The 21,928-nt window shown below is 45.9% G+C and overlaps 1 protein-coding gene across 1 annotated transcript; it reads left to right on the forward strand.

Annotated features, from left to right (window-relative positions):
- Positions 1–782: 782 nt before the first annotated feature.
- LOC121132892 (collagen alpha-1(I) chain-like) lies at positions 783–6,440 on the forward strand. The gene is made up of 3 exons (XM_040728369.1): positions 783–856; positions 4,226–6,030; positions 6,307–6,440. Exons 1-2 carry the CDS (start codon positions 783–785, stop codon positions 5,409–5,411), a joined length of 1,260 nt encoding a protein of 419 aa, XP_040584303.1. The 3' UTR covers positions 5,412–6,030; positions 6,307–6,440.
- The last annotated feature ends 15,488 nt before the right edge of the window (positions 6,441–21,928 follow it).

The raw sequence follows: 21,928 nt of genomic DNA on the forward strand, positions 1-21,928 counted from the left end.
GGGCTGCACCCCGCCTAGCCATTCATCTTCAACACCGTTCACCTCGAATGTAAAAATTAAGAGAGCCTATCAGGCGCACAGGCGAGGCCCATACCACAGGGAAAAGGATGTCCCGGTGGTTAGGTAGCACAGCAAAGCCTTCTCAGTCAATGACTCTGGAACCTAAAGGTGACGAGAAGAACTGTCATTCTAGAACCATGACTTTAAAATGCCACCAAATTGCCTTTTCCTACTCTCTTTAGACAGGACTTCATACTCACCCAAGAAGTTTTTTGATGTTGTTGAGACAGGGTTTCAGGTAGCCCAGGCTGGCCTCACATGCACCATGTAGCCTAGACTGCTCTTCGATTTCTGACCCTCCTTCTTCTCTCTTCCAAGGGCTGGAGTTGAGGCACGTGCCACTACATTCAGTGTGAGGAACTAAACCCAGGGCTTCGTGCTCGCTGGGCAAGCAAGCCACCACTGAGCTACATCCCTAGTTCCAATAAGACAAACTGAAAAGAGCTCAGAGCAGAAATCACAAGACTCACTCTGTCCTGTTTATTAACACCCTTTACCAGACCCTAGGACTTGCATTTCCTCATCTATAAAATGGACTTGAAAATACAACCTTGTCTCTCTATTTCTTGTGATTTGGGAATCACATAAGAAATCTGAATGACAGGTTTTTAATACACATTAGATTTCATAGGAGTGTGATTGTTAGTTATGGGAAGCAGCAAATGGCGAACCTGGGAAACACTGTGCTTCTTAAAGGAAGCTGGACAAAGACCACAGTCGGCATGAGGACACTTGTCTGGAATGCTCGGAGCAGTCAGTCTACAGAGGCAGAAAGTATATTTGCAGTGGCCTGGAGGTAAGGAAGGTCAAGAGGAAAGGGAAAATGACTCCCAGTGACGGGGATCTTTCAGGACCAAATAGACTGTGGGCATGCCACACATCTCTGAATTCACAAAACCACTGGCCTATCCCCTGTAAATGGACGAATCCAGTGGGAATTGTGTCCCAGTAAAACTATTTTTGAGACAAAGCCACAGGCCCATAATCCCAGCTACTTGGAAGTCTGAGGCAGGATAGTTCAAAGGCTGTTTGGGCCTCAAAGTGAGTCAGGGCCATAGACAACCTGTAGAAATCCTGTCTCAGAATTTAAAAATAAAAAAGGGGGTCTGGAGACACGGCACAGTGGTAAAGCATTTCCTAACAAAATCCCAAGTAGGGAGTAGGGGGCACACTTCCACAGACCTTAATAAACATGACTCCCTTGAGTATCTGTTGACTTCTGCACACTGAAGTCTCCTGATTGCTAACAGAGCCCAGACATATTCATATTTCTGCCTGTTGTTACTATTTTCAATAAAGCTGTATTTTGTGAACAGCGAAACTAAGTTTTACTCTCACAGAAACAGAGCCAATGAAATGGCTCAGTGAATACAGGACACTTGAGTTTGATCTCTGGGTCCCACGAGGTGGAAGGAGAAAACACTCCAGCCAGTTGTCCTCAAACTTCTTCACATGAGCCGTGGTATGTGTACACGCGCACACACGCGCACACGCACACACACATATACACACAGGTTAAATGTCATTTTAAAAAATTTAAATATATTCTAGTCACTGCACTAAGATCTATTTTTTAAAAAAGTGCTGCCACGTCCTTGACTCCGAGCAGCTTGCTGGATGGCTGAAGGAAGTAGGTGTAAAAGATTCAACTTCAGTCCCTTGTAAATGCAGTGATAAAGTTTGTATTACTTTGGGGTTCTTTAGAGAAATAGAACTGACAGAACAAACACAAACACACACACACACAGAGGATTTACTACCACACACACTGGACACAGGCAAGCCAATTGGACATGGGTTCTAGCCCTCAGCCAGGACAAATGGCTTCAAGTCTCTGGTTATGGGTTCATGCAATCAGAGGCATCTATAGTCAATTCCCAGTACAAAGGTTCACAGTGGAGGACGTGACTTGGAAAACCTGCTTTAAAAGGACCAAGATGGCCGGGCGGTGGTGGCGCACGCCTTTAATCCCAGCACTCAGGAGGCAGAGGCAGGCGGATCTCTGTGAGTTCGAGGCCAGCCTGGTCTACAGAACGAGTTCCAGGACAGCCTCCAAAGCCACAGAGAAACCCTGTCTCGAAAAACCAAAATAAAATAAAATAAAATGACCAAGATGTCAGGCATAGTGGTGCACACCTTTAATCCTTGAATTCTGAGTTCAAGGACAGGCACAGTGATGCACACCTTTAATCCAAAGGCTCGGAGTTCAAGGCCAGTCACTCTCTACATGCTGGAATTGCAGGTATGTTAGATAAGGAAGGCATTGTTTTCAAAGAATCCTGCAGATGCTAACTAGGATGAATGTGACGTGTTGCTTATTAGCATACCAAAAAAAGCTGTGCGAGAAGATGGGGCCAAGTCTAATAACTCATCTTTTTGTGTGTATGCACACCTATGGTCTCAGGAGTAATTATTTTTGTTAAAGTCTTCTCTCATGACCGAAATTAAGGCCATTTAAGATAACATGCTCATTAAAACTTTTAAGAGAATTACTTCAGTCACTCCAATAACAACTTTGGAGAGCATTCAGGGCAGTATAGCTTTCAGGAATGTACACATATTTAAAGAAAGGGGAGAGGGCTGGAGGTGACATCTTTGTATGTAGCAGCACTTGGAAGCGGGAGGCAGGATGGTCTAGAGCTCAAGGCCCATCTTAGCTCTACAGCAGGTTCGAGGCCAGCATGGACCACATGAGACCATCTAAAAGAAGAAGGATGTGTGGAGGGAGGATGAGGAGGAAGCAGAGAAGAAAACATACTTAGGCGCAAAACAAAACTAGCAAAGAATTTTAACGTCAAGCAATGTTTATCTTTCCAGAGTTTAGTTTAGAGTTGTAGCTGGCCTTGTTTTGTAGTTGCAGAATGGGGCATCGCTCCATCCCACGCACGAGAGTGTGTCCCCTTAGTTTGTTTACTTCCCCTAGAATGGTTCACCCGGCAGTTAGATCTGCCTCACTACATTGCATGTCAAGGATGAAATTCTCATCCTCCAAGGTACACACACCCTGCACGAAAAGGGCACAGAAACAAACAGGATTACCAGGTTGACAGTGGCACCACATCCTCATGTACGAGGTCTCCATTCACACGAACTGGACACATCTGATTATGTCCCCAACAAATTATTAGGTCACTTGGACTCTCTGGCCCTCTCATCCCCTCCTACTCTCCTGGGTCCACAGCTTATAAGGACATGTTTTTAGCATAATATAAATAGAGTCAGCCAAGAAATGTAAACCCACCATATGATAAATATACAACCTAGAAAGATGCATTTCAGCCGCATGTGGTAGATTTAAATTAGTGAAAATTCCAGCTCCTAGGCTGCAAGATAGTTAAGCCTGACTCAGGTTTTCTAGCAGGCTGGAAAACAAGCTCCTCCGGATTACATATGAAGTGATTCTAAGTGAGGCCATTTTTCTTGCAGAGCTGCTGAAATCTAGGCGTGGGTTGGTACACGGGTATCTCTCCTCCCACCGTGCAATCCATCAACCATCCCCAATTTACTCTTTGCACTAAGTGTTATGACCGTGTTCACTGAAAAGGGAGAAACCACCCAGACACCACACTGAAAGTTTCTCAGTTTGGGCCAGCAGGAAATTCCAGTCGCTTCATTCATCAGAGCCAGTTAAAGCCGCTGAAATGAAATGGGCACTTGGAGATTGCTATGTCAGGCCATAGGCTTAATTTGGGGGGTTGAAGAGGGTCAGACAAAGACAGAAAATAACAAAAAACTGGTGGCCAGTTTGGGAGGGAACAAAATTCAAAGCCAAAAGGAAAAAATCCTCAACTTTAGTTAGCACGCTTTTCTTTGGTAGGTAAGTCCACTTGTACAACATTCATCAGGCAGCGGTGACAAGCCACCCCAACCCTCGCTGAGCTCCCCAGAGATTTCCACAAACATATCCTCCTAAAGTGTAGTGCCACACGCAACCATTCTATGTATCCCCTGACTTCTCCGACTGGACACCATCACATTTTGCCTGAAGTGTGGCTGCTGTCAATTTCCCACTTGACAGAGCAATGGGATGAGCCTTCCCAAAAGCAACACTCGGCGCACACTTTAACTAGGCAACCTCCAGGAAGTCAGAATCGGGGCTTGCCACACATTCCTGCCACCTGCACTGCCTCTCATCCAAGCCCCCACCCCACCCCTGACACCCAAGGGCTCCTGAGGACGCCGGAGAGCTGAGCCTGGGCCGCCAGGGGGCGGGAGGCAGCTGCCGGCCGAGCGTCTCGGTGTCGCGGTGCCCTCCCCGGGGCCACCAGCCACTCACGGATTTTCACTCGCCGGTGGTCCAGGCGCGCGGCGGCGGCGTGCAGGGCGTCGAGGCGGCGGTGCAGCTCGGCGGTGCGGTGACCCAGCGCGGCTGCCTGGCCCTCGAGCTCCCCGAAGATGTCGCCGGCGCAGCGCGACAGGTCGGCCAGCTGGGCAAGCAGGCAGACCAGAGTGTGCGAGCTGACCTGCTCCAGCGAGCGGAAGAGCGGCGTGCCCGCAGCCCGAGCCACCGCCGCCTCCTCGGGCCGGCGCAGCCGCGCGGGCTCCACGCTCCGTTGGTGGAAGGGCATGGCTGGGCACGCGGGGCGCCGGGGGACCGGCAATCACGGCGTTCACGCCGGGCCCCGAGGGCGATGGGCTCGGGTCTGCATCCAACACAAAGGAGAGTCCCGGGGCAGCAGGCGCGGGGACGAGGCCGGCAGGGGAGGAGGCTCGGGGACAGCTCGGAGACCCCAGGCGGGTGCCGCGCGGCGACGTGCCTCCTCCGGGGCTCCCGGGCAGCGCGGCGGAGGAAGTTCCCGGAGCAGTTCCCGGGCGGCCGCGGTGGGTCCCGCTGGAAGTTTGCAGGCAGGAAAGCGCCGCCGCTCCTTCCCTCCCTCCGGATTGGAGAGGGAGGAGGAAGCGGGGGAAGTGCCGCCGACACGGGCGCGAGGGAGGGCGGCGGGAGAAAGGGAAGGGGGAGGAGAAAGGCCGGCCGGGAACCACCTGCGGCTCCCGCGCCCGCCGCGCCCCGCGCCCAGGCCGGTGGCCACCCGGCGCCCCAGCGCACTCTGCTGGGACGATCGCGCAGTCCCCGAGCTCCCAGGACGCCGTCCACGCCCCCAGCCGAGCCCCCGGGCGCCGGGGCCCAGTCCCCGCCCGCACCCCAGGCCCGAGTGGGGCGCAACAGGGCGCCACGGAGGCGGAGGCGCCGGGACAGCGAGGCCAGTCCGGATCTGGCTCCTCACCTGCGCTGCCGCGGTGGCGGCTGTGTCCCTGTCCCTGCTTCCTGGGGAACGCCGCCGGGAGGCCTGTCTGGGTCCCCCTGGTCTCTCCCCTGCAAGGCTGCCAAGACTTCTGGGACACTTTGGTGAACCTCAAGGAAGACCTCAATAAGTCACCCAGTGGCCAGGAGTTCTGCAGCCAGCTAGGAATCTGAGTCGGGTTGGGGGTGTGGGGGCGGGACGGGACTCTGAAAACCTCTTCAGAATGCTTCAAGAGTTTTTCTAGGTGTCTCCCCTAGTGACTTCCTGTCCTTCAGATGGGCAGACGTAGTTGCCTGTTTCATCCATCCCTCAAGCGTTTGAGTTAGGTTACTAGACCCTAGAACCGGGAATCCGGGGCCTGGTAGATCATAGTCATGAGACACCCAGCTAACTCAAACCTTCTGCTAAGAAGAATTTGAGGAGGCTGGGTCCAATATCCCTAAGCTAAAGATCCCCCTGGCCTCATTGCTGTTTGCTCAGAAAAAGAATCTTGTCCTTCGGTCTCTGTCGCTGAGTTGACCCACATTGCAGCACTGCTCCTTGAGCTTGGGATCAATCCCCCAAGTGGTGCTGGTCTGCCCCTCTGCAGGACAGGAGCAAAGCAAGCAGGCAGCCTGAAGAGAATCTCTTGAAGAAAATTGACAGACAATGTCAGCACTCAGGAGGCAGAGACAGGTGGATCCCTGAGCCAGCCTGGTCTACAGATCGAGTTACAGGACAGCAAGGGGTATACAGAGAAACCCTGCCTCAAAAAGCCTGAAAGGAAGGGAGGGAGGGAGGGAGGGAGGGAGGGAGGGAGGGAGGGAGGGAGGACAAACTTTTTCCATCTTCCCCTAATGTACAACCTGTTTTGTCGTTGATGTGTTTTACAGTATGTGACGTTAATGATCTCAGGTCACCTGGTAGGACCACCTGCAGGGCTAAGAGCAAAGGCAACAGGTGCTGTCCGGTTTTTATACCTTGTTATGAAACACTGTATAAACAGTGTAAGTTTCCTTTTTAGGCTGCTTCCTCAAGAAATGTCCTGATGTGAAAGGGTGATGTTCCTTCCCACCAGCACCTCGCTGACATCATGAGACCATGAGTAACACTTTAACCGGCGATGTAAACCAGTTCTACTGGTGGCACACACTGCAATCAGGCAAGAGCAGCAGGAGTTCGAGGGTAGCCGCAGCTGACCTATATAGCGAGACTGCCCCAAAACAGTACTAAAATTCTATACAACGCGATAGGATGTAATGTAGTATTCAGTGCTTTCTAGTGTGTTGAAGGGCATGCGAACACAACATAGTCTATTTGGACCAATTTATCACTCCTCACCAATGGTTCTCAGGACACCCCCACCCCATACTAGCCACATGCAACCACTGCGCCTGTGTTTTTCACAGACTGGCCTATTCTAGATATTTCAGAGGAAAGGAATCAATCTGTGTGATCTTTTGTAGCTGGCATCGTGTTTCCAAGGCTTCTTCATGTTATAGTCCTTCCGTTCCTTTTTATGGCTAAATAATATGCCACTGTTATTATGGGTAGGCTATACGGTGTTGATCCACTCAGCTAATGAGCATCCAGTTTCTGCTCGCTATTATGAGCAATGTTATAAACACTCACCTGCAGGCTTTGGTGCGGACATACGTTTTCCTTTCTCTCAGGTCTACATACCTGGGAGTGGAATTGCCAGGTCATATAGGAAGTCTGTGTTTAGCCTTATGAGGAATTACGGGCTGTGTTCCCAGGCAGTGATGCCATTTTGCATTCCCATCACCCATGACTGAGGGCTCTATCTCTTCACTACCACTTGTTATTATCGCTCATAATTACAGCCATCCTACTAGATGTGTCTTGATTTGCATTTCCCTGAGAGCTAGTGATACTGGACATCTCTTCGTGTGTGTTTCAGCCACTTGTTCATCTCTGGGAAAAGACAATGCTGGAGAAAATCCACTTGGGTTTGTGTTCTAGTTTTTGTGTTTTATTTCTGTGGTGCTCAGAACTGAACCCAGAGCTTTTCAATGCTCTATTGCTGACCCAAATCTTTGGCTCCTACTCCTTTCTTAATTGGATGACTGCCATCATTATAATATAACAGGTCTTTATGTATATTTATATTTGAAACCCTTATATACAACATTAATAGGAGAGCAAAGATATTTTTGTGAGTTTATAATTCTGGAGCAATCCCAACATTTTTTTTCCTGCTGAGTATCAAACCCAGGGCCTCTGGTATTCTAGACAAATTTTCTATCATCGAATTAGAAGCTGAGCCCCTACATCTTTTATCATTGATGGGGAGTTCGAACTCAGGGTCTCAAGAATGCCAGGCAAACACTCTACCACTGGGCTACATCCCTTCTTTTTTATTTAAAATTTTAAATAATTTTTAGAATTTACTTAACTTTATTTTTATGTGCATTAGTGTGAAGGTGTCAGATCCCCTGGAACTGGAGTTAAAGACAGTTGTGAGCTGTCATGTGGGTACTGGGAATTGAACCAGGGCTTCGATTAGGAATAGTTCCATCTTCCAGCTTGTTGAGGTAGGGTCTCTCCTGATCTATCAGCTGCTCTGCTTCTGGGTGATTCTCTCCATCTTGCTATAGGAATACTGGGGTTGTAGATGTGTGCTGCCATATCTAGTCTTTTGTGTGGATATGGGGCTTGAATTCAGGTTGGCAGACATAAGCAGCAGACTGTTTTCACTTGCTAAATGGGAGGATCTACCAAGTATCTACCCTAAATCTAAATCTCTCCAGTACATTTTGGGTTTTTGGTTTTGGGGTTTGTTTGATGGTTGGTTGTTTTGTTGTTTTTGTTTTTGTTGTTGTTGTTGTTGTTTTTGTTTTTGAGAGAGGTTTCATGCTGTAATCCAAGCTGGTCTTGAACTCACAGCAATCATGCTTTAGCTTCCTAAGTGCTGGGATTACAGGTGTGAACTCACTATGCTAAGTTTAGACAGGAAGGTGTGTGTGTGTGTGTGTGTGTGTGTGTGTGTGTGTGTGTGTGTATGTTGAGACAAGGTTTCTCTGTGTAGCCCTGGCTGTCCTAAAACTTACTTTGTAGACCACAAGTGCTGGAATTAAAAGCATGCACCACCACTGCCCAGATTTTTAAATGGACAATGAAAGATAACATTTAAATTACTTAATGAATAGAGGCCATGAAATTCTATTTATTCCACATTCTGGTGTGTCTAGAATTTAAATTGAGCTTCTCAACCCGTGAAGTCATTTTATCAAAACATTTTACTCAGAAGAGAGATGTGGTAATGAAATCCCAGCACTCAGGAGGGCGAGGTGCCATGAGTTCAAGGCCAGCCTGGACTACCTAGCAAAAGACTGATTAAGAAGGAGGGGAGAAAGCAGGGAGCTGGAGGGGGTTGGGAGAATGAAAGACTTTCTGTAATTAAAACCTTTCCCAATTCCCAGCAGGAGCCCTTTGTGAGCACAATTATAGGAGCTGTGTTCCCACTCCCCCAGCCAGCTGGCAACCGTGCCATGGAGAGGAAGAGGAGTGGAAATCAAGCAGGAGTCTGGGCTGCAGTCGTGGGATGAACTCTGCTATCTTCACATCACACTCTGCTTAGGCGCGCACTGTTGGAATGTGCTCTTTTCTGAACACGTCTGAGCCCTCACTGGAGTGAGGCCATACTGCCTGACGCGGGCCATGGATGGATTCCTCTCCCCCAAGTGCGCCATTCCATCCTTCCACTCCTCAGAGGCTTTTGTTGTTCAGGTCTTTTCCATTCTCACAAAGGCTTTTCAGATAGGATGGAGTTCAAAATGTCTCCAGGTCAACACGTTTCTGGCAGCGGGCTCCAGATCTGGTCTCCATTTATTTATATATTTTGTTTGTTTGTTTTGTTTTTCAAGGCAGGGTTTTGCTTTTTGTTTTCATTTCTGTGTAGCCTTAGTTGTCCTAGAACTAGCTCCATAGACCAGGCTGGCCTCGAACTCATGGAGATCCATCTGCCTCTGCCTCTGCCTCTGCCTCTGCCTCTGCCTCTGCCTCTGCCTCTGCCTCAAGTGCTGGGATTAAAAATGTACACCACCACCACATGAAAGCCATGTGGCAGGTCCATGCCTGAATTGCCAGCACTGGCGGCAGACAGAAAGATTGCAGTGAAGTTCACGGCCAGTCATATCTGAAGAGTCCTGGGGTCAGACCAGCATGATGGCTCAGTGGATAAAGGCTGCTGCCAAGCCTCATGGCCTGTGTTCACTCCTCAGGGCCAATGTGTTGGAAGGAGAGAACGGATTCCCACAAGTTGTGTACACACACACACACACACCAAAACAAATAAATGAAATGTAGTGTGGTTTTTTTTTTTTTTTTTTTTTTGGTTTTTACAATACAGGGTTTCTCTGTATTGTTTTGGAGGCTGTCCGTCCAGCCCAGCCTCGAACTCACAGAGATCCACCTGCCTCTGCCTCCTGAGTGCTGGGATTAAAGGCGTGTGCCACCACCGCCCGGCATGAAATGTAGTTTTTAAAGTGTTCTACGCCAGCCACAAAGGAGGTAAGACCTTGCCTCCAAACAAAATCAAACACCCCACAAATGCATGGTTGAAAGGCAGGAAATTACCTCTCAGGCACAATATTCCTCGGCTGCCACAGTGTGCTGGGCTTTCCTCAAGTGGGAGTCAACACTAGTCCACAGTCGATGGAAGAATGCCAAACACCCTGGAAGGACGTGGCTCAAGTGTCCCCATGGCATCATGTGTTGACATTTAATCCCCAGGCTGAGATACTGAGCGGTGGCTGGAGGGAATGCCTTTGAGAGTTGATTGGGAATAAACGAAAGGTTATGATAGAATCTCATGATTGAATACTGTGTAAGATATGTAAGATGAAAGGACAAAAGACACACACACACAAGTACACATATGCAATGTGCACAACTAACCCATATGGTTTTGATCTGAAATGTGCCTCCAATTTGTCCCCCAGCTGATGGATCCCGTCATTGAGGGGGGGAATCTGACCTCACTACTAGCTTAGCCCCACCCACGGCTTCTCGTCATTGGGACATGGTGAAAATGGGATTTGGGGTCCGGTTGGAGAAAGCAGGCCACTGGGACATGGTTTTGGAGGGTTTGTCTGTGGTTACCACTTCCTCTCTCCTCAGAGGCCATTCCTCTGCCATGTCCTCCCCTCCATTGCGTCTCTGCTTTGTCACAGCCTAGGAGCAGCTGCACAGTCAAGGACTGAAATATCTGAAACTGTGAGCCACTTTAATTAAAGACATCCTCCTTCCTTTGTTTTTCTTAGGCATTTACTCATGTGTTATGTAAAACATACACACACACACACACACAAATACACACACACACAGTCTTAGTTAAGGTTTCTAGTACTGTGAAGAGACATCATGACGATGGCAACTCTTCTTATAAAGAAAAACATTTAATTGGGGTGGTTCACTCACAGCTCAGAGTTTTGGTCCATCATATCACAGTGGGTCATGTCTGAGTGCAGGCAGACATGATGCTGGAGAGGTAGCTGGAAGTTCTACACCTTGTGCAGGCAACAGGAAGTAGTCTGAGTTACTGGGCATAGCTTGAGCATAGATGAGACCCCAAAACCTACCTCCACAGTGACATACTTTCTCCAAAAAGGCCATAGCTACTCCAACAAAACCATACCTCCAAATAGTGGCATTCCCTTTGGGGGTCATTTCTTTCAAACAATCACACACCCCTTCCTGTCTCTTACCATGTGATGCCCTGCAGTATCTCTGAACTTTACCACCTTAAAGGCCTTCACCAGGGATGGGGGTATAATGCTGTGGCTGGGCAAAGGCTTGGTATGTGAAGGCCTGGCATCTATCTCCAGTATACATAATAAAAGTTTGCAAATGCAGCTCTTCAGCCTGCACCTCCAAAACCATAAGCCCAATTATGACTCTTTTAAAATTTATCCCGCCTCAGGTCTTTTATTATGGTAATAAAGGAATGGACAGTTTGATACACCTTCTCACTCTTTGTGGCACGAGAAGCCAGTCCCCTTACCCTCTGTGGGATGAGAGTGGGACTTTAGTGAAGCTCTGTCTAAACAAATTCTCAGAAAGCTCTCTTTGAGGGACTGGGGGGTAGAGCTTTGTGGGACAGCACTTGCCTGGCATGCTTGAGGCCATGGGTTCAACCCCTAACATGAAAAAATAAAACCTTCTTGGTCTGAGCTGAACCAACTGGCAACATGCTTGCTATCCAGGTATAAGGACCTAAATTCAATCCTCTAGAACCAACAGGAAGAAGGGAAAGCTGCATAGTGGAACATGCCTATAAATCCCATCACAGGAGAGGTAGAGGCAGGAGGATTCCCACAGCTGTCAGGCTAGTCAGACTAGTCATGAACTCCAGGTTCAGTGAGAGACCTTGTCTCAAAATAAGAGATAATAAATAGAAAGGCGGAAAACATCTGAGGAAGATACCAGATCAGGTGTCAGCCTCTAGCCAGCCATACTCACTTGCCCACATGTGCATGTGCCCCAGCACACATACATGTACACACACACATGAAAGCATACGCACAACCTCTCAATCCCCAGTCACTTGACTTCTTTGTATTCTTTTTAACTATGGTGTCTACCTGACCTTCAACTATTGACTTTGTATTTTATTTTTCTTGAGCATTAGTCGCAGCTTCCTACTTAAGTAGTAAATGCAACAGTATAACAGGGGGAAACCGTTCTACAGATGTATTTCTTGGATAATTTAATGTCACTGGTGGTTATGTGGTTGGGTTCTGCCCTATGACACTGTAGATCTCAACTCAATAGTCACCAGAAGAAAGGAGCCCTGTGGTCCTCAGACAGCATCTGTAAGAAGGTGACTAGCACTCTTCATTGTTTCCCACTCACTCATCTGAAGAGAAGGTAAATTCCATGGTGCTAGTTACAATGCTGAAGTTGTAGGGACACACACGTATGCGTGCATGGGTGTGTGCATGTGTGCGTGTGTGTGTGTGTGTGTGTGTGTGTGTGTGTGTACACAAGTAAAGCATATTCTGAAAGTGAGTACACAGTACAGATAGGCTAAACATTTTCCAACCCTTTGCTACACAGTCAACACTGGTTCTGAGTCAGGTCTAATTTAATTGCTGGTGTGGTTTTATTTATCATCACTAGCTGAGAGGAAAGCGGCAAACCACTTTGATGTAAGAAAGCTTCGACAGGCCCTTTGAGATATGGTCCATGAGATACTGTGGCCTAGGAATAGAATCAACTAAGAGACAACCTTTGTCCAACTTCAGCCAACCGAGTCTCTTCTGCTATTTGCAGACACAGGCCTGTGGTCATTTTCCTGCAGATTGAAATCAGGACTGGACTCCAATTAGTCAGAGATCTTCCTAAGGTACAAATCTGATTGCATCCCTCCCCAGCTCAAAGCCTTAAGGCTTTTCAAAAATGATCTCTAGGATTATCTCTGAGGACCACAATGTGCCCAGAGGTGCAAGTCCTGTCATGCTGTCAGCCCTGTTTCCTGCCTCCCTTCCTTTCCCTCGCATGTCACGTCCAGGCTGGCCATCTTCCCCTCTCTTTATCTTCTTTGTTCAGTTGGAGCGTTGGATTTGGGCTCAAATGTCACTTCCTTGGCAAAGCATGCCATCAGCCTCCCAGGCAGACCTTGCTATCATGGGACACTGAGCTTCCCAACACGTGAGAGCTTGTATTTGCTCGTGTATATGATTGGAGGTTAATGTCTGTATTTGAGTTATGAAAGGAAACAACCTACTCCCATTCGATTGTGCGAATTAAATAAAGAACTCAGATGCCCGGCACCGAGGGACTAGCAATCCCAGAAGGCTGTGAAAGGTGCAAGAGAGAACCACCTAGTCCCCGATCCCCAGTGGCAATGCTCACCTGCTCAGACAATAGAAATAGGACCCTTATTCTTGGGAGAGAACAGATGGAGAATGCTCATGGGAGAGAGATTGACAGGTGAATAGATGGAACCCAGGAAGCAGATGCAATTCAGAGTCAACAAGGATCATTAGCCACACATCAGATAACTTCCTTTTAGTATCTCACACTTGCATCCCCAGACTTTGAGAGGCTAAGGAAAGGGAATTTTGAATTTGAGGAAAACCTGGGCTATAACACTATGAGCGTGTGTGTGTATGTGTGTGTGTGTGTGTGTGTGTGTGTGTTTTGTATATATGTGATAAAGATTACATTCAAGTCTCTGTTCTTGGTTGTCTAATTAATTAGTTACAATCATTTCCCCATTCTTCCTTTATAGTCAAGCTTCTAGAGGGATCTGCATTAGGTCTCCAGGTCCACAAACCTTATCCACAATCTCTCATCCCTCATTCCTTTAAAATGGCTCTGCTGCGGGCTCAGGCACCTGCCTCTTGGTCTATCCCTTGGCTCAATGCTGCTTCACATGCTCTGACAAGTCCCATGTTCTCCAAATTTTCTTCCCAGAATTCTGTCCTGTTCTTCCTTGTGTCATGTCCTACATTCCTAACTTCAGAAATCAGAAGCTATAAGCACACATCAGAAAAGGGGCACATATAGAAAATGTTACTATCCCTCTCTGCCTTCCCCTCCCTCTCCAAACCCGTAGCAAACATTCACCTGATAGACATTCCAGCTTGAAAACTTCACACACATACCCCTAACTAAGTACATCTACTCCCGGATCAGAGTGGGAACATCACTCAAGAGGCTGAAGCAGGGGAATTATAAATTCCATTCCAGTGTGGGCTACTTTAACAAGATCCTGTTTCAAAACAGAACCAAAATAGTAAGTAAATCTAAGCCTTTGTATGCTGACTTTAAAAGGAAAAAGTAAGAAAACAACAAAATCTCAAGTGCAGTCACTCAAAATAAATTCTCCACAGCACTCCAACTATCATTCATGAAGTCTGTAAAGACCAAGGGGAAAAGCTTGAAGTAGAAACCTCTCCCAAGTCAGAAGGGACCTCCTGAGTCACAGGCTTTTAGTCTGTTGATCATGCCCGTGCCTTGCACAGCAGCTAGCCAACTGTATCTGCTTCATTTCACAGTGTCTCCCAGTCGTTGCCTGAAAAATTGGTACTTGTCAATGGACGATGCAGGAAACAAATTAGAAACCCATTACTCGCCCAGCAGGGGGTGGCTCACGCTCGCCTTTAATCCCAGCATGTACTAGGCTGAGATGGGCAGATCTCTGTGAGTTTGAGGCCAGCCTGGTCTACAAAGCAAGTTCCAGGACAGCCAAGGCTACACAGACAAACTCTGGCTCAGAAAAGAGAGAGAGAGAGAGAGAGAGAGAGAGAGAGAGAGAGAGAGAGAGAGAGAGAGAGAGAGAGAGAGAGAGAGAGAGAGATCTATTACTCTAGTTGGTACAGGTACTGTTTACTACAGCTTCGTTCAAGAAATTTATTTTTAAAACTAGTGTTAGGAACTACTGCTTTCAAAAGAAACAAGTATTTTTTTCATGATTAATTATTACATTTTTTGATAAATCCTAGTTTTTGGCATATGCCAGGTGTGCGTGTGTGTGTGTGTGTGTGTGTGTGTGTGTGTGTGTGTTTGATATAAGGGTCTCATGCAGCACAGGCTGACCTCTCCCTCATTACGTAAGCAAGAATGAGTGCTGGTGTTACAGCAAGTGCTACCATGCCTGCTTTATGCTGTTCTGGGACTAAACCCAAGGTTTTAAACATGCTAGACAAGGGATCTACCAAATGAGTCACATCCCAAACCCAGACAGAGCTGATTTCTGAGCTAAATCCTTGTAGAACAGCATCAGGATTGGCTGTGCGTTCTGTTTATGCCCTTTCCTCCTCACAATAGCTTCCTGTTCTATTTTCAATGTCATGTACATTAGTGCGCTTTGAAAAAAAAACAAAAAACATGTATATCAGGTGAGCTACTTCAAACTCTTGGTGTAAACCATGAGGAATACACTAAATTTAATATACTGTGAATTGTTTAATATAAACTACATTATTCCCAACTAACCCTTCTTACTGCTTTTCTGTGTGTTTTGGTTTTTTGTTTATTTGTTTGTTTTTGTTTTTTTTTTTTCGAGACAGGGTTTCTCTGTATTGTTTTGGAGCCTGTCCTGGAACTCACTCAGTGGACCAGGCTTGGTCTGGAACTCACAGAGATCCGCCTGCCTCTGCCTTCCGAGTGCTGGGATTAAAGACATGTGCCACCACTGCCCAGCTGTGTTTTGGTTTTTAAGGCAGGTTTCATTACACTGCCCAAGCTGGCCTCCTATTGACTAACACTCTACCTCCTTCTCCTGAGCGCTGAGGTCACAGGCACACACCAACACTCCCTTTGCTTTTCACTGTTCTAAGGTTGCACACATTCTTTTTTTAAATAGTCTATTCAATTTTATTTCATGTGCATTGGTGTGAGAATGTCAGATTCCCTGGAAATGAGTTACAGGCTGGTGGGAACTGCCACATGGGTGCTGGGAATTGAACCTGGGTCCTCTGGAAGGGTAGCCAGCCCTGGTTACATACATTCTTAATACAATATCAAGAGGAGGCACGGAGCCACTTAAGTCCCCCTGATAAATGCAGTGACTGTCCTGCAGCCCAGACTGAAGGACCAAGCAAGCCCCTGAATCACAGCCATTCCACTTGGGCATGTCCAATCATCTAACGGAAACAGGAGGCCTCTCCCTTTCCCAGCATCCATCCATGCTTCAGATGATGGTCATCCATTAAGATATTAAGTTGGGACAGGTTAGGCCAAGCATGGCGATCCATGCCTTTAGTCCCAGCACTCAGGAAGCAAAAGAAGGCAGATTTCTGTGAGTTCAAAGCCAGCTTGGTCTACATAGTGAAATCCAGGCCAACCACAGCTGCCGAGGGAGACCATGTCAGAGTTGGGGGCTGCAGGGGCGGGTAGGAGGAAGAGGAGGAGGCTGAATATCTGTAATCCCAGCAGCCAGATGGTAGAGGAAAGTTCAAAGCCAGCCTGCCCATGTAGTGAGCAGTCTCAAAAGAGAGAAGACTCATTTGGGTCCTTGCAAGCAGCCCTGTTGGAACTTATTGGGTCATAGGTACACCAAGGAAACAAACAAATGTAGAGTCAGGGCTAGCTAGGAAGAGATTGGGGGAGGGGAGGACGAAAGAGACACCACTGGGTGAATATGGTCAAAATGCATTATATAATATATCAAAATGTCACGATGAAACCCTTTATTGTGTGTAACTACCACATGCTAATCAGTCATTGCAGAGAGGGGAAGGAAAAAGATAAGGACCAAATATGTATTGCTCCCTAGGTGTCACAGCATCTTCACTCCCCAGTTTCCGGCCCTCACTCCATCCCCATTTTGTCTCCCTCTTTCAGTCACTTAACTATTTCATTCTTCACCATCTGAAATAAATGGGGGAAAACATGATCAAGTAGTGCCTGGGGGAGGAGGCGGTGGGAGCATCAAATCCAAATTCTCTACAGTAGAGATGGAAAAATTAAGGAAATGTTTTCTGATTTCATGAAACCCTGGGAAAAGTTCTTTCTAGAATTTCTATAGAGATTGCCTGCATTTTCCACCTGCAGCAATGACTTTGTTGCCTACTTCTCTGTGTCACAAAGCTTCAAGCACACAAAGGAAAATGTTCTTTTCTAGTAATAGAGAATGCATTTTAAGTTTAGGATCCTTGCTTTCCTGTTTTTAGTCACCTTTCAGCTAAACCTAATATTTTCATATAACATTCTTCAAGAGCATAAGTAAATATGAAGGGGGAATCATTTTCAAATTTAGTAAGTTTTCAGGAGAAAAATGTCCACTGAGAAAAACTCTGGGAAACATATAATCCTTTTTATCCATTTCTCACACCTCATGAAAGTAGCTAATTATAATTTTGGCTATTTCTTTTGGGGAAATGCAAAATGTTAATGTCTTAAATTATCATACTCAAGTAAGTAAAATCTGATGAGGGAACACTATCAGGAACAGAATAATTCATCATTCTGTGCAGGTAGCTGACAGTCTGCAGTATTGCCCATCCTCAAAGACCAGATGCATGGCTTTTTCATTAATTTGGGGGGTTGGAGAATGTTCACTGATTCCCTCATGATATATCTTAGTCAGGATTGGATTTACTGTGAATAAAGGTGAAGGCTCAGGACCCCTCCCTTGCTTTATCTTCGACCCAGCAAGGAAGTTTTACTAATGTTTTCAAAAAGTCACACACACTTCTTTTTTTTTTTTTCAAAGTTCGCAAAAATGAGTTTTGTGAGTATTCTTTTTATTTGCAAGAGATGTTCCAAAATGATTTAGGTTTCTGGTTGCATAAATCCTGGATCTGTGCCTCATCTAACTAAAGAGCAACTTAGCAAAGTACTGTTGTAACGTCAACAAACTGGGTCTCTTTGGCTCTTCTAGTACTTCCTGTTTTGTTCGTGCACTCCTGTGTGTGTGTGTGTGTGTGTGTGTGTGTGTGTGTGTGTGTGTGTAAGTGTGCATACACATACATGCAGAGGCCAGAGAAAAATGCCAGGTATCTCCCCCAGTCATTGTCCAACTAACTTTTTTGTTTGTTTGTTTGGTTGGTTTTTACGAGACAGGGTTTCTCTGTATTGTTTTGGAGGCTGTTGGTCCAGCCCGGCCTCAAACTCACAGAGATCCGCCTGCCTCTGCCTCCCGGGTGCTGGGATTAAAGGCCTGCACCACCAACACCCGGCGTCCACCTAACTTTTTGAGAAGGGTCTTTCACTGAATTTGGAGCTCCACAATTCAACTAAACTGGCTAGCCAGCAAACTCCAAGGATCTTCCCGTGTCTGGGGTTAGGAGAATATAACACCACACCGCACTGTTTTCCAAGGTTTCTGGGATCTAACTCAGGCCCTCATGTTTGGGGGGCAAGCACTTTACTGAATAAGTCAACTCCCCAGCTTCCTACTCCCTGCTTTAATTATAGCATACTGAAGAAAGAAAAAAGTGTCCATTTGGGTCTTTTATGTAAGATTATTATCAAAGTGATATGGAAATAAAATGTGAATAAAGTATTTTAATATCATATAAGCCCAACCGTAATTTTAATAATTATGCTTAACTTCTATTAATAATTTAGCCATACTTCATATTACCTGATGGACTAAGAAACTTGAATAATTCAATATACAATTAAGATGTCATAAACATAATTTAAAAAAAAATTTTTGCGTATAATGAATTTATATATAACACTCCATTATCTTCTTTTTCACAATAAAGTACGCTAAAAAATAATATATTAAGACATTAAATATTACATGTCCATTATAATCTTTTCATATGGAAGTTAAGGCTTTGTCAAATAAGAGCATGTATTAATAATCCTTAAAAAACACTCTCTCTGTAGTTTGAATCCAGAAATTCTAAACCTAGCCATGCTTGCTAATCTTGGCCACTAGGAAGCCTCCAAGAGAGAAAAGTAATTCTTGAGACAGCTTGCTACTCAAAACCACCTAGATTTTTGTAGCCCACAGTCAACACCTCAATTCCACTGAGAACCAATCAGGCAGCCAAGGAGAAATGTGAAGTGTTATTCTGAGAAGTTGAAATTTTACTCTTATATTCCTGCCTCTCTGCAGTACCATGGTTCAGTTTATACTATCTGCAGGTTCCAAATTATGTCTTTGCGTGTGTAACAGACATCAGCTCTAAATTCACTTAACCACTCTGCACAGGGCTCGCAGAACTCTCATGGAGTGCTGCTCCCTCCTAAATAGCTGTGTGGGGTGATGCCATGACAGGTACATCAAATCAACACAGTCTACAGATACCCTGGATCACTTTGCTCACAATGCCGCCTGGATCAAACACTATGCTCTGTCCACAAAGTTGTTTGTCCTTGAATTGTGTTCCAGCCTCCATATATATCAAGGGCCTTAAACTGGAGAGAAGGGAGAAAAAACAGGAAGTGTCCTCCCGGAATGACAGCGACTTCCTTCTTTAAAGATGACTAACATTTTCAAGGCATACAGCCTACTGGGCCAGATACCAAGGGCTGCCCATGATGTCTCTCAATATCTACATACAGGACTGCCGGTAGACTTTATCAATACCGCCATTGTGCAGGCAAGAGATGAATTTGGAAGAGTGATGAGCAAAGAGACGGCAAGCATGTAAGACAGACGAGCAATGTTTCGATATAGTCTGTCAGACTCAGGAGTCTGAACATAGAAACATAACACCAGTGGCTCCTAGGCTGCTTAGTTTTTGTCAGCGTGCCACAGACTAGAGTCACCTGGGGAGAGGGAGCCTCAGTTGAGGGTTACCTCCATCAGACTGGCCTGTGGGCATGTCTGTGGAGCATTTTCTTGATTAATGGTTGACGTGGGAGGGTCATCCCTCTGGAGGCAGTGCCACCTCGAGGCAGGGGGTCCTGGGTTGTTTAAGGCAGTCTGAGCAAGCCATGGGCAACACGTCATTAAGTAGCATTTCCTCTGCTTCCCTTGCTGCCTTGAGTTTTGCCTTGTGATTGACTGTGACTGGGGAGGTTAAGCCAAATAAACACTTTTCCCTGGCAAGTTGCTTTTGTCATAGTGCTTAAGTAAATTAGGAGACTTTCTAAAATGCTAGTTAGCAGAGAGGTGTTGCCCGATGCATGAGAACACCATTTCTTTCTTTCTTTCTTTCTTTCTTTCTTTCTTTCTTTCTTTCTTTTTTTTTTTTTTTTTTTTTGGTTTTTACGAGACAGGGTTTCTCTGTATTGTTTTGGAGGCTATCGGTCCAGCCCAGCCTCGAACTCACAGAGATCCGCCTGCCTCTGCCTCCTGAGTGCTGGGATTAAAGGTGTGTGCCACCACCGCCCTGCTCACCATTTATTTCTTAAGTGCGTGGTAAAGAGATGGTGAACCCCCGGCCCTCAGGCATGCTGGGCAAATATTTTGCCACCGAGCAACACCCTCCACTCCAGAAAGTAATTTCAACTGAACATTCTTCAATCCTCTTTTCCTATCAAGTACAAAGGCAACTTCTTTTTATTCTTGGCCACCAAAAGGTCTTAATAAGACGAAAAAGGATTCCAATCACACAGAACGTGCTTTCAGAGCATGGCAGAATTAAATCAGAAGTCAATAACAGAAAGTTCTCTGGAAAAAAAATCCCTCAAATATTTGGAAATAAAATACCACATTTCTCAGTAATACATGGGCCAAGGGACAAATCAAAAGGGAAACAGCAAAGTATTTTTAGTGGAATGAAAACCAAATCTCAATTTAGAAAACCTACAGTAAAAAAAAAAGTGTTTTAATTGGCTAAAGCTTCTACTTTAAGGAATTAGAAGAAGGAAAGCAAATTAAAACCAGAGGAAGGAAGTAATTAAGATCAGAGAGGAAACAGAAATCAAAGCAATACCAAGGAGCCGGGTTAGAGCACTTGCTGCTCTTCCAGAGGACCCGAGTTTGATTCCAGTACCTACATGGTGGCTCACAACAGACTGTGCTTCTGGTTCCAGAAGATTCCATCCCTCTTCTGGTCTGTGCTGGCACTGCATGCAGATAGTACATAGACATACATGCAGGCAAAATACCCATACACAAAAAATAAAAATTAACTTAAAAACACCAATGCCCAATGGGAAAAAAACCAAAAATTTATGTTTCTATAACATAAAGAAGAGAGCCGGGCATTGGTGGCACACACCTTTAATCCCAGCACTCGGGAGGCAGAGGCAGGTGGATCTCTGTGAGTTTGAGGCCAGGCTGGACCAACAGCCTCCAAAATAATACAGAGAAACCCTGTCTCGTAAAACCAAAAAAAAAAGAAGAAGAAGAAGAAGAAGAAGAAGAAGAAGAAGAAGAAGAAGAAGAAGAAGAAGAAGAAGAAGAAGAAGAGAATGTTAGAAAGGAAGGAAGGGAGGAAGGAAGATAGGAAGGAAGGCAAGCAGAAGAAAAAGCCCACAACTTATGGTGGCATCAAACACACTTAGGGCTAAGAGTAGCTCAGTTGGTGCATAGCTCTAACACCTTTCTCTGCGCTACTTGGTGCAGAGCATTTGAAGGCCTCTTGTTACATGGGTGCTGGTATCCAAACTTTATTTGTCATGTTTGTGCAACATGCACTCCTAACCGCTGACACATCTTTCCATCATGGATGATTTCATTAATATAACAGGTCCACATATGTCAAATCCATAGACACAGAAAGTGGTCTTATAGAGTAACTACAGCCTAGCAGGAAGGGACGGCCAATTGATACAAGGATGTTCTGGAGTGTGTGCACGTGTGTGTGACGAAAATGCTCTGGATTAAATAACACCGATGGCCACACAACTTTGTAACAAAATTCACTGAATTGTGTTTAAGAAAAGCTGAATTAGTCAGGGGTGGTGGTATACACCTTTTATCGCAGCACTGAGGAGTCAGGGGCAGGCAGATTTCTGTGAGCTCCAGGCCAGCCTGGTCTACAGAGTTCTAATCCTAGGACTGTTACACAGAGAAACCCTGTCTTGGAAAACAGAAGGAAGGAAGAAAGGAGGGAGGGAAGGAAGAAGAGAAGAAAAAGAAAGAAAGGGAGAGAGAGACAGACAGAAAGGAAAAGGAAAAGCTAAGTTGTTGAGTATGAAAATATTGGGAGATGGGCTAGCCTTGACTTTACAATATCCCACATCAACCTCCTGAGTATATAGGAGATTATACATAGGTTTGTGTTACCCCTAAACTACTTTACTATACTTAGAAAGAAAAT

The sequence above is a fragment of the Mesocricetus auratus genome, unplaced genomic scaffold (assembly GCF_017639785.1).
Source record: "Mesocricetus auratus isolate SY011 unplaced genomic scaffold, BCM_Maur_2.0 Super-Scaffold_100018, whole genome shotgun sequence".
Classification (NCBI taxonomy): Eukaryota; Metazoa; Chordata; class Mammalia; order Rodentia; family Cricetidae; genus Mesocricetus; species Mesocricetus auratus.